Source organism: Cervus canadensis, chromosome 26 (genome assembly GCF_019320065.1).
Source record: "Cervus canadensis isolate Bull #8, Minnesota chromosome 26, ASM1932006v1, whole genome shotgun sequence".
In the NCBI taxonomy this organism is placed as follows: Eukaryota; Metazoa; Chordata; class Mammalia; order Artiodactyla; family Cervidae; genus Cervus; species Cervus canadensis.
Window position 1 is genome coordinate 49,453,853 of NC_057411.1, and position 12,042 is coordinate 49,465,894.

At 58.1% G+C, this 12,042-nt stretch overlaps 1 protein-coding gene across 1 annotated transcript in view; it reads left to right on the forward strand.

Annotated features, from left to right (window-relative positions):
- SORCS2 (sortilin related VPS10 domain containing receptor 2) overlaps positions 1-12,042 on the forward strand; it is a 488,906-nt gene that overhangs the window by 453,321 nt on the left and 23,543 nt on the right. Inside the window, exons 13-18 of the mRNA XM_043447910.1 lie at positions 165-256; positions 1,334-1,441; positions 4,847-4,967; positions 6,322-6,455; positions 7,228-7,356; positions 10,024-10,195. Coding sequence (XP_043303845.1) covers positions 165-256; positions 1,334-1,441; positions 4,847-4,967; positions 6,322-6,455; positions 7,228-7,356; positions 10,024-10,195 — 756 coding nt within the window. The remainder of the gene's footprint in view (positions 1-164; positions 257-1,333; positions 1,442-4,846; positions 4,968-6,321; positions 6,456-7,227; positions 7,357-10,023; positions 10,196-12,042) is intronic.

Here is a 12,042-nt window from a genome sequence, read left to right on the forward strand (position 1 = left end):
CAGGAACCCTCTGACCAGCCCTGCGTCAGGGAGCTAGACTCTGCTGCAGCCCCCCAGGCAGCGTGTGGGCAGTTCTGTCCCCGGGAGAGTGACCCCCGCACCTGAGAGCCCTCCCAGCGCTCCCCGGGTCCTGCCCTCAGAGCCCCGCCCGCGGTCTCCCGCAGGTGTTTGAAGAGGAGCACCACATCCTCTACCTGGACCACGGCGGCGTGATCGTGGCCATCAAGGACACCTCCATCCCCCTGAAGATTCTCAAGTAAGACCCCGGGCGCCCGGCGTGGAGTGCGGCGGGGGCCGGTCCTCTCCACCGGGGAACTCCTCGGAGCATTCCCCAGGGTGGCCCCCCTGCAGGACCCCAGGACGAAGGCACCAGACCCCGCCAAGGGGGTTAATGCCAGGCTCTGCAGTGTCCACTCCCCACCCACCACCCCCACCCTGCCTCCCACCACCCACCACCCACTCCCCAGCACCCACCACCACCCGGCCCCCTCACCACCCACACCCAGCCCCTTCAACCAACACCCACCACCCACCACCACCACCCCCACCCATGCTGCTGATAGCTGCTCCTTGCCAGGCCTGGGGAGACAAAGGGGTGGGGAATGACGACCCAGCATGATCGGGTGGGCCAGAGGGAGGCCTGGGGCTGTGAGGGTGCCTCTACCAGCACCCCCCATCCTGGGAGAGCAGGGAGGCTTCCCAGAGGAGGTGACTTTTCTGGATGGACCTCAATTAGATAGGTGAAGGACAGGGAAGCCAGCTGCGTGTGCCCAGGCGAGAGTGGGTTTGGCATCAGCTTCAGACGTGTGAAGGGCTGTTGTGGGGATGTGAGGTCAGATGTGAACTCTGGACTTGGAAGGCAGAGCCGGGGGAGCTGTCAGGACGCCAGTATCACTTTAGTCTGAAAAAGATCTTTCTGCAGGGCAAGCTGGCAACACTGATAGGCCACACTGGGAGGCAGTGAGCTCCCACGTGTGACCCGGCAGACCCTGGGCTGGGCTTGGGCACTGGGCAGGGCTGACCTGGATTTCTAAGACCTGGATAACTGCAGTCCAGGGGATCTCAGGCCACACCCCCAGGGCTCCTTGACGGTGGTGTCCCTGAGCAGATGTGGATGCCCCCTGGCGCTGGCAGGGGGCTGCCGTGACCTCCTACGAGAGTGTGAGGATGGGGTCCAGTTGTGGTGGGGATACTGGGCTGGCCACTGCCCCACCTGTTGGCCCAGCCACCTCCGCTGGACAGCTCTGGCCCCTGGGCGTGGGCTGGTCTGGGTCTGACAAGGCAGCTGGCCCTGGAGGCAGACTGTGTCCCCAGCTGCCCCTTCTCTTGGCAGGTTCAGCGTGGACGAGGGCCTCACCTGGAGCACGCACAACTTCACCAGCACTTCCGTGTTTGTGGATGGGCTGCTGAGTGAGCCCGGCGACGAGACGCTGGTCATGACGTGAGTGCCCACGGGAGGTGGGCAGGCAGGTCAGAGCCGAACCCCAGGCGGGCTGTGGCGGAGGGCCACCTCAGGCCCTGCCGCTCTAGGCGGGTTCAACACTGACCCCCCGCCTCCCTCCCCATCCTCCTCACTCTCACCTCCATCTTCACACCTGCCTCCCTGTCTCCCACCATCCTCTGCCACTGGAAGGCGGCCACTCGTCCCTAACCAAGGACATCTGTCATCTGCCCAGGATCACCTGGCTGGTGAGGGGTGGGACTCAGAGTCAAGGGTCAGCCCTGGATCACTGCCCACTTGGCCCTTTGAGATTGTGACACTGTTGGTGGTGAAGATGATGATGGTGGTGATGATGGTGAAGGTGATGGATTAGGAAGATCCCCTGGAGAAGGGCTAGGCTACCCACTCCAGTATTCTTGGGTTTCCCTGGTGGCTCAGCTGGGAAAGAATCCACCTCAATGCGGGCGACCCAGGTTCTATCCCTGGGTTGGGAGGATCCCCTGGGGAAGGGAAAGGCTACCCACTCCAGTATTCTGGCCTGGAGAATTCCATGGACTGTATAGTCCACGGGGTCACAGAGAGTCAGACACACCTGAGTGACTTTCACTTTCCGACTTTCAGAAGGTGGTTCCGATGGTAAAGAATCTGCCTGTGATATAAGAGACCCCAGTCCGATCCCTGGGTCAGAAAGAGCCCCTGGAGAAGGGAATGGGTACCTACTCTCGGACACGGCTGAGAGATTAACGCTTTCACTTTCACACACACACATTAAAGGCACTGACTTCCTAAAACTCAGAGTTAGCCAGATGCCAGCTATTTCTCAAAGTATCAGCTGAACGTTTAGGCTTCATAAAAGGCAGGACTTCAGAGACACAGAGGGGATTAGTTAGATCAAGTGAACCAGCCTCTTTTCAGAGACCTCCCTGGTGGGGTCTGTGCAGCCCGCCCAGGAGTTTGCATGGTGGTCAAGCTCAGGCCAGAGCGTGTTTCCTGGGCCGGGCATCAGAGCCCCAAAGTCACCAGCCAGGAGACCGATCCTACTCCCCAGGAGCTGGGCCACGGCCGTGCTGTCCTGAGGGGCCCCTGGCCTCAGTCTCCTTGTCAGTAAGGTGGGAATATTAACAGCACGCCCCCTGGGGTGGTGAGGAGGAGTGGATGTGGGAGGCGGGAGTCTGGCAGGGGCAGGGCGCACGCCAGCACTTACCGCCGCGGTCACCTCCGTCATAACACGGCTTCCAGAAGAGCGGAGACAGGAGGTACATGCGGAGGACCTGGCATGAGTGAGTGAGTGAGTGAAAGTCGCTCAGTCCTGTCCGGCTCTTTGCGACCCCATGGACTGTACAGTCCATGGAATTCTCCAGGCTGGAATACTGGTGTGAAGACGTCCCTTAAGGACATCCCTTCAATGAGCTAAGACCCTCATGCCCCGTTTAAGTAACAACCCAGCTGGCTTTGCCTGCGAGAAGGGGTCGTCGTGGCAAAGACAGTCCCCATGTGGTGAGACTCCCAAGGAGGGGACTGTCCCCATCAGGACGGGAGTCGGGACAGCGGACCAGAGGGACACCTTCACGACCACCGTCACCACCCCCATCCGGGCCCTCCACGACCTCTCTGTCGGGAGCCCCTCTGAGAGCTGCTGGACCAGGCGGAGGAGAAGCGGGCCACGTGGGCCTTGCTGGGCCACGTCCGCCTGCACAGGAGAGGTCCAGGCTGGGGTGACGGGGGTTCTGGCTCACGCCTCGGGCAGCAGAAAAGCAGGGTGGTTTATGGCAGCTGAACACAATTGGATGAGAGGCTGGGCTGGAAGGAGGACGGCAGGGTGTCTCCAGACACCAGGGCTGCCCGTGGGCAGGCAGGCAAGGAGGGCAGGAGCCAGTGGAGAACGATCGGGCCTCTCAGAGCCCGGGATGGGGAGGTGGACCACAGCGGGGGGAGCCAGGCCAAGGCCAAGGGAGGCTGCAAGGACCAGAAGAGGCCCCTGTAGAGGCTCAGGGTCTCGTCTGTGAGGTAAAGATTATAGTGTCTGCCTCTGGGGACTGTTCGGGGCAATGGAGGTAACATGTGCGCGTGTGTGTGTTGGGGGGTGTATGTGTAAGAGCGAGTGTGCGTGTGCATGTGTGTCTGTAAACCTTCTACAGTGTCCTACACAAACCATCGCTAATCCACCATGGATCCCAAAAGGCCAGTGTCATTGTCCCCATTTTAAAGGAAAAGGAGGTACAGAGAGGAACGGACATGCCGAAGGTCACAGACAAGTAAACAGGTGTCAACCAGGCTTGTCTGGCTCCGAGGTGTCCTTTGGAGCCGGAGCTCCTCTTCCGGTGTCAGCCTCAGGCATGCAGAGCCAGCCATCATGTCCCTGGGAAAACACTCCAAGGCCCTTCTCAACTACTCTCCTAGACTGGGGTTTGTGCCCTTTAGACCATGAATGATTTCCCCAAGTATCCAGGTCCTATCTGTCAGCTTGGAATGGGGACCAAGGCTGGAGTGAGTATATCACCTCCTCCATCCAAGTGCTCAACCTCTGGTAATATGGCCGGGGTCCTACAGGGTGAACTGGAGAAGGACCAGAGAAGTGCAGGCTGGGCTCCTGGAGCCCAAGCGTGAGGTGCTGGGAGGATCAGGTGGCAACCCGTTAAGCAGCAGCCTTCTTGGAGAGCGAGGGATCTGGGCATCGTATGATAGGCACTCAGCACATGATCGCCGTGGGCGAAGAAGTGGCACAAACATGCTCTGTGACCTTAAGCAAGTTACTCACCCTCTCTCTGCCTCAGTTTTCCTTTCTGTGAAGTGGGCTGTGGTGAGGATTTAGACCAAGCAGCGTACAAACACAGCGCTCCCAGCCCTCTCTGAGCCAGGGGATGACTCCCTACCTCTCCATGGATTATCCGGTCTGCTTGGGGGGGAAATTCTGTGGCCCAGCTATGCAGAGGGAGCCGGGATTCTACAGCACAGGCCACCCCAACCCCCAGTATGGACAGGCCAACAGAGGCGGGGATGCAGATGGGGAGAAGCCAGCCAGCACAGAACACAGACAGCTTGACCATGAGTCATCCTGCGAAACAGTTCTGCCAGGACCAGCCTGGCCACTGAGGGCGGGCCGGGCTCCTGACCCCACTGCGCCCGCGTCCTCGCCCGTGGGGGGCCACCTGGGATGACCCACAGCAGCGCCATCCGCAAGCCGTAGATAACGGGCGATGGCGGTGGGAATGCTTGACGCTGATGCCCAAAGGCCTGTGGCCTGCCCGGCCCTGCACAGGGTCCGTCTCGGGGCTGCCCAGCGGGGGCAGGAGAGAGACCGCTGGACCAACCGGGCAGGTGTGGGCGGAGGCCCGGAGGGGACCGGTGGGTGCCTGGGGGCGGGCCAGACTAAGGCGGTTTCCTGCCCCCTCCTTCCCTCCCCAGCGTCTTCGGCCACATCAGCTTCCGCTCAGACTGGGAGCTGGTCAAGGTAGACTTCCGGCCCTGGTTCTCCAGGCGGTGCAGCGAGGATGACTACAGCTCCTGGGACCTTGCCAACCCGCAGGTGGGCCGGGCCCCGTGCAGGGCACCCCCTCTGCCCGCAAAACCCCCATCCTGCCAGGCTTCCGGCCTCCCCGGATGTAGGTCCTCCTGCTGGGCTTGCCGGCCCTCCTGGGCGGCCTGGGCCAGGGTCTGTGGGTACACCCAGGGGCACAGGGGCATGACCCAGCCCTAAGCCAGCTGTGCTCGGGCTCCCGGATTTGTGGGATGGAGGGAAGGTAACAGGGCGCGGGTATCATACATTCAGTTCAGTTCAGTCGCTCAGTCGTGTCCGACTCTTTGCGACCTCATGGACTGCAGCACGCCTGGCCTCCCTGTCCATCACCAACTCCCGGAGCCTACCCAAATCCATGTCCATTGAGTCAGTGATGCCATCCAACCATCTCATCCTCTGTCGTCCCCTTCTCCTCCCACCTTCAATCTTTACCAGCATCAGGGTCTTTTCAAATGAGTCAGCTCTTCGCATCAGGTGGCCAAAGTATTGGGAGTTTCAGCTTCAACATCAGTCCTTCCAATGAATACCCAGGACTGATCTCCTTTAGGATGGACTGGTTGGATCTCCTTGCAGTCCAAGGGACTCTCAAGAGTCTTCTCCAACACCACAGTTCAAAAGCATCATATTCTTCAGCGCTCAGCTTTTTTTATAGTCCAACTCTCACATCCATACATGACTGGAAAAACCATAGCCTTGACGAGACAGACCTTTGTTGACAAAGTAATGTTTCTGCTTTTTAATATGCTGTCTAGGTTGGTCCTTAGGTAACATCAGTGGTCTGGGGCAGCCCGCACACCATAATCTCAGACACACAAAACTGTTCCTACAGCAAAATGAGGACTATTCACATGGAGGGGAGTACGTGAGGACCAGAAATGGTCTTCCGCGGCAGTTCGGGTTGGGTGGTCAAGATTTTAGAGTGGAGGGGCCCAGGATTTCCGGGGGGCAGGGAGGGCCCTCAGCTGTACCCGCCATGGTGCCTGTTCGCACCGGTATGTCCTGTTTGGATTGTTGGCCGAGCATCTACTGTGTGTTCCCTGAGGCCTGGAAGCCGTGGCTCATCCCAGCCTCACAGGGCCCACCTGAAACCCTCAGGCCTGAGGATTGCGTGGGGCCTCTCTTCCGGGGCCTGAGACCCCCTCAGGGCCCAGCACGGCCAGGTACAGAGCACCCAGCGAGTGCTGGGGGGATGGGGATGGACAGGGCCGGGCTGCCCCAGGGCGGCTTCAGGTACACACACAGCCCTCCCCCTGGGCCCCGATTTCCTGCCCCGAAGACTGCCCGGGCTGGGGGGACGAGGAACGGGCCAGACCGGCGGTGGGGGCCGCAGCGGGGCGGCCCCTCACCCTGTGTCCCCCTGCAGGGTGACCGCTGCGTCATGGGCCAGCAGAGAAGCTTCCGCAGGAGGAAGCCCGCGTCCTGGTGCGTCACAGGCCGCAGCTTCACGGCGGCACTCACGGCCCGCGTGTGCCCCTGCCGGGCCTCGGACTTCCTCTGGTGAGGGTCCCTCTCTGCCCCAGCCCTGGGGAGGGGGCAGTGCTGCCCGACGGACCCCGCGGCCGCCACCCCCGGGGACGACCTGAGAGCCACGCTCCAGCACGGCCCCCTTATCCTGGGCCCGAGCACCCAGCCACCTGGTCCGGCCCACGTTCAAGAATCCATGGGCATCCTTCCCAAGCCAGCATGGGGTGGCCTGCTCCCAGGTGGGCGGGGACATGGAGGAAGACGGAGGGCACCCTGGGGACCAGCCAGCCCCTCCTCCACCGTCCAGAGACCCACCTGGAAGCCCCCTGGCCACCCGCCCCATCCCCACCCCGCTCAAGAACTCCTGTGCTGGCCCACCACCCACAGGAGAATGTCCGAGTTCTGGAAGCCGGCTCCCTCCCCAGCCATCCTCGCCCTTCCTCGTCCTGCCATCTGCACCTGCATCTCCCGGCTCTGGCTCCTGCGCTGAAGGGGCTGGTCCCCACCTCAGTGCCCTTCCCCCCTCCCCTGGTTATGTCTTGATCTTCCATTGAGAGTCAGCCTACCTCCTCCAGGCAGCCCTCCAGAATGCCCAGGCTGGATTCAGCACTCTGCTGTAATTCCCAGAATCCCCTTTGCAACCCTTCTCACCTGGAATGTAACCATCCGCGTTCAGTCCTTCTCCCCTCTGGGACGGGGCCTGTGGATCTGCCTCTGTGTGTCCTTGGTGTGGGGCACCTACCCTGGGCTGGCTCGCATCCCTGCCACTGCCTGTCTCCTGACCGCCATGTCTTCCTCCTCCCAGTGACTATGGATTTGAGCGCGCCCCCTCCTCGGAGTCCGATGCCAACAAGTGCTTTGCCAACTTCTGGTATAACCCTCTGTCGCCCCCTGATGACTGTGTCCTGGGCCAGACCTACACCAGCAGTCTCGGGTGAGTCGCATGGGGCAGAACCATGGTTCTGGTGCCCACGGCTGCTCGCGTGGAGCCCAAGAGAGAGAAATCAGGGCTGACCGCACTTTGCGCTGGGGCTCCTGCAAGTCACCCAGACTCTGCCCCCCACCCAGGGCTCTCCATTCGGAGCCCAGGTGGGTCAGCGTCAGGGAGGAGAGATGCCCTGAGCCGGCTCCAAACAGAAAGCAACAGGCAGAGACGGTCCCTGGCCTTGGCGCTGAAGGAACCCGCCTCCCTGGCCCCTCTTGAGTCCCTGCAGTGCCAAAGCCCCTCCCCATTTGCCAACCCTGAGCGAGCCAGGCCTGAGCTGGGCCAGAGATATTCACACTCCCTTTAGGTCTCAGTTTGAATGGCGCCTCCTACAGGAAGCCTTCCCTGACTCACCCTGGGCCCCGAGCTTACTCTGTGGGAATGGAACATCCCCAGTTATTGTCACACTCACCCAGTCGTCCCCTGGACTGGACTAAGCTTTCCGACACATGGCGTGTCCCTCGGTGTGTGGTGTGATGGACACACGCTATGCATAAGGGGGAGGGAAGTGCTCCGCAGGTGTGACCTCCTTGCTCTCGCAGAGGCTGAGCGTGCTGCGTCTCAGGGATCAAACTATAACAGCGTTCTGTGTGTAACAGCCGGGAGCCCGCGGCTCCACAGGCCCTACGCAAGCCTCATCTAAAGGTCTCTGTGTCCCTGTGGGGAAGTTCTGAGAGGGAGTGAACTGCCTATGGACTTATTAGACAAGCCAGGTTGCTGCCCCTGGGGATGGGGCAGGACAGAGCCTGAAGAAGCAAAAAGTAGGGCCAGAGATTGCAGGCTTGGACCTCAGTGGCATAAATCCCATCATCCGTCCAGCTAATCATCCAGTCATCTATCCATGTATTCCTCATCCATCCATCATCCATCCACCCATCTGTCCATCATTCACCTATCCATCCATCCATCCAATCATCTATCTGTGTATTCTCCATCCATCCATCCATCCATCCATCCATCCATCCATCCATCCATCATCCATCCATCCATCATCCATCCATCCACCCATCCATCCATCATCCATCTATCTATCCAATCATCAGTCATCTATTTGTGTATTCCCCATCCATCCATCACCCATCCATCCACCCACCCATCCATCCATCATTCCTCTATCCATCCAATCATCCAATCATCTATCTGTGTATTCCCCATCCATCCTTCATCCATTCATCCATCTACCCATCTGTCCACCCATCCATCCATCATCCATCTGTCCATCCAACCATCCATCTCTTTATTCTTCCACCCACTCACCCACCATCCGTTCATCCTCCCATCCCTCCAGTAATTCATCCATCATCCATCTATCATCCATCCCTCCCTCCATCAGGGAGCCACAGCAGCTGCTCCAGGGCTTAGCAAGCAGGGACTCTTGTCTGAAATGTCAGAGTCAGGACCCATATCAAGGGCAAAGGGTTTCATTTCACACCATCTGCACACTCTGGATGCCAAGGGGCTGTGGGTGGGCAGCTCTTAGGGAGGGTATTTTCTTCCCAACTAACCACATGCATCTTTGCATGATAACAATTCAGCTGATGCCACCCTAGCAGGGTCTTCCTAACGTCTCCTAAAAGTTTGTTGTTATTGTTTAGTCGCTGAGTCGTGTCTGACTTTTTGCAACACCATGGACTATAGCCTGCCAGGGTCCTCTGTCCATGGGATTCTCCAGGCAAGAATATAGGAGTGGGTTGCCATTTCCTCCTCCAGGGGCTCTTCCTGATCCAGGGATTGAACCCATGTCTCCTGCATTTTGGCAGGTGAATTCTTTACCATTGAGACACTAGGGAAGCCCTAACAGTTTACTAGAGCGCATTAGGCTCTTCCTGCCAGCCTCTCCCCACCCTCATCTCACACCTGCCCCCCACCACCACAGGGCCTTTGCACACACTGTTTCCACTGCCAGACACACTTCACTCTCCTGCTCACCTCCTGCTCTCAGCTGAAAGCCCCTTTCTTGGGGACCAGATCCCCAGGTGCAGCCCCTTCCCCACACTCTCAGGGTCGTGATGTTGCCCTGATGTGGGGGGTGGTTTGGTGAGGGCGGCCTTCCCACTGGACAGTCCTCCCTGAAAAGGCAGGGGCTGCGAGGGATGACCTCGACCCCCGCACCTGGCGCACAGCAGATGCTCAGGCAACTCGCGTTGCGTGAATGAGCTGGTGAATCGGGTGTCATCCGGCCCCAGTCCCTCGGTGTAAGAGGAGGAGGCCTCCCGTGGGACTGTGATTGTCCACAGCCACATGCCGGGTCAGCGGGAAGTCCCAGCCCCTCCGGGGCACTCTGGCTTCCCGGGACCACGTTTCCCAGCAAAGTCGCAGCATCCATTCTGGCTCCTTCAGTCGCCTCCCTAGCAACAACACCTCTCACCATCCTTGTGAGAACAGCTCGGCCCAGTGAGGGACGTGGGTCCTGCCATTAGTGCTCATTCCCTTCTCTGAGCCTCAGTTTCCCCAGCTCCAAAATGGGCAGAAAGAGCAAAGAGACGAGTCAGGAAGAGGGAGGGGGGTTGACGCCTGGGGGTCCCAAGCCAGGGGGCCCCGCACGGCGAGCGAAGCCGGCCGGCCGGCCGGCAGGCCCCGCCCCGCGCCAGCCCCTGACCCGCCTTCTGGCCGCAGGTACCGGAAGCTGGTGTCCAACGTGTGCGAGGGCGGCGTGGACCCGCGGCAGAGCCCGGTGCGGCTGCAGTGCCCGCTCCTGCCGCCGCGGGGCCTGCAGGTCAGCATCCGCGGCGAGGCGGTGGCCGTGCGGCCCGGCGAGGACGTCCTGTTCGTGGTGCGGCAGGAGCAGGTGAGGGGCCGCTTCGGCCGCGCGCACGGGGCGGTGGGCGGCGTCCTCTCCCCCTCGGAGTCCTGGGGTGCGGAGTCATCCGGACCAGCGTTTTCCAAACTGCGGGAGCTAACAGTGCCCTGGAGACCCCTGCCCAGGTCCAAACCAGCATTAAAGCAACGAAATGGAAAACTCAGGAGAGAGTGGAGGGCAGGGGGCGATGGCGCAGCGAGCCGCCAGCTCAGGTCCGGGGAGAGACGGCTTCAAACACGTCTGCCTGGGTGTTTACCTCATGGTGATGTCAGGTTCATTCATTCCCGTGGGCGGCAGTAGAATGTTTTAAACCTCTCCTTATACTGATCTAGCTAATTTGGAATCTTAAGAAAAACAGGCAGTTTTAAAAAAAATTATTATTTTATAATCTCATAGCCAGCACAAATTCTGTAATAGATGATAGATAAATCAGTTCACTTTAGTCATTCAGTCGTGTCCGACTCTTTGTGACCCCATGGACTGCAGCATGCCACGCTTCCCTGTTCATCGCCAACTCCCGGAGCTTGCTCAAACTCATGTCCATCGAGTCGGTGATACCATCCAACCATCTCATCCTCTGTCATCCCTTTCTCCTCCTGCCTTCAATCTTTCCCAGCATCAGGGTCAGTTCTTTGCATCAGGTGGCCAAAGTATTGGAGCTTCAGCATCAGCATCAGTCCTTCCAGTGAATTCAGGACTGATTTCCATTAGGATGGACTGGTTGGATCGTCTTGCAGTCCAAGGGACTCTCGAGAGTCCTCCCCAACATCACAGTTCAAAAGCATCAATTCTTCAGCTGTCTTTATGGTCCAACTCTTGCATCCATACATGACTATTGGAAAACCATAGCTTTGACTAGACGAACCTTTGCCAGCAAAATAATATCTCTGCTTTTTAATATGCTGTCCAGGTTGATCATCGCTTCCCTTCCAAGGAGCAAGCATCTTTTAATTTCATGGCTGCAGTCACCACCTGCAGTGATTTTGAAGCCCCCCAAAATAAAGTCTCACTGTTTCCATTGTTTCCGCATCTATTTACCATGAAGTGATGGGACTGGATGCCATGATCTTCATTTGTTGAATGTTGAGTTTTAAGCCAGCTTTTTCACTCTCCTCTTTCACTTTCATCAAGAGGCTCTTTAGTTCCTCTCCACTTTCTGCCATAAGGGTGGTGTCATCTGCATATCTGAGTTTATTGAGATTTCTCCCAGAAATCTTGATTCCAGCTTGTGCTTCATCCAGCCCAGCATTTCGCATGACATACTCTACATATGAGTTAAATAAGCAGGGTGACAATATACAGCCTTGACGTACTCCTTTCCCAAATTGGAACCAGTCTGTTGTTCCATGTCCAGTTCTAACTGTTGCTTCTTGTCCCTCTTACAGATTTCTCAGGAGACAGGTCAGGTGGTCTGGTATTCCCATCTCTTTAAGAATTTTCCACAGTTTGTTGTGATCCACACAGTCAAGGCTTTAGCATAGTCAATGAAGCAGATGTTTTTCTGGAATTCTCTTGCTTTTTATATGATTCAACTGATGTTGGCAATTTGATCTCTGGTTCCCCTGCCTTTTCTAAATCCAGCTGGAACATCTGGAGGTTCTCCATTCACATACTATTGAAACCTAGCTTGGAGAATTTTGAGCATTACTTTGCTAGCGTGTGAGATGAATGCAATTGTGCAGTAGTTTGAACATTCTTTGGCATTGCCTCTGTTTGGGATTGGAGTGAAAACTGACCCTTTTCAGTGCTGTGGCCACTGCTGAGTTTTCCAAATTTGCTGGCATATTGAGTGCAGCACTTTCACAGCATCATCTTTTAGGATGTGAAATAGCTCA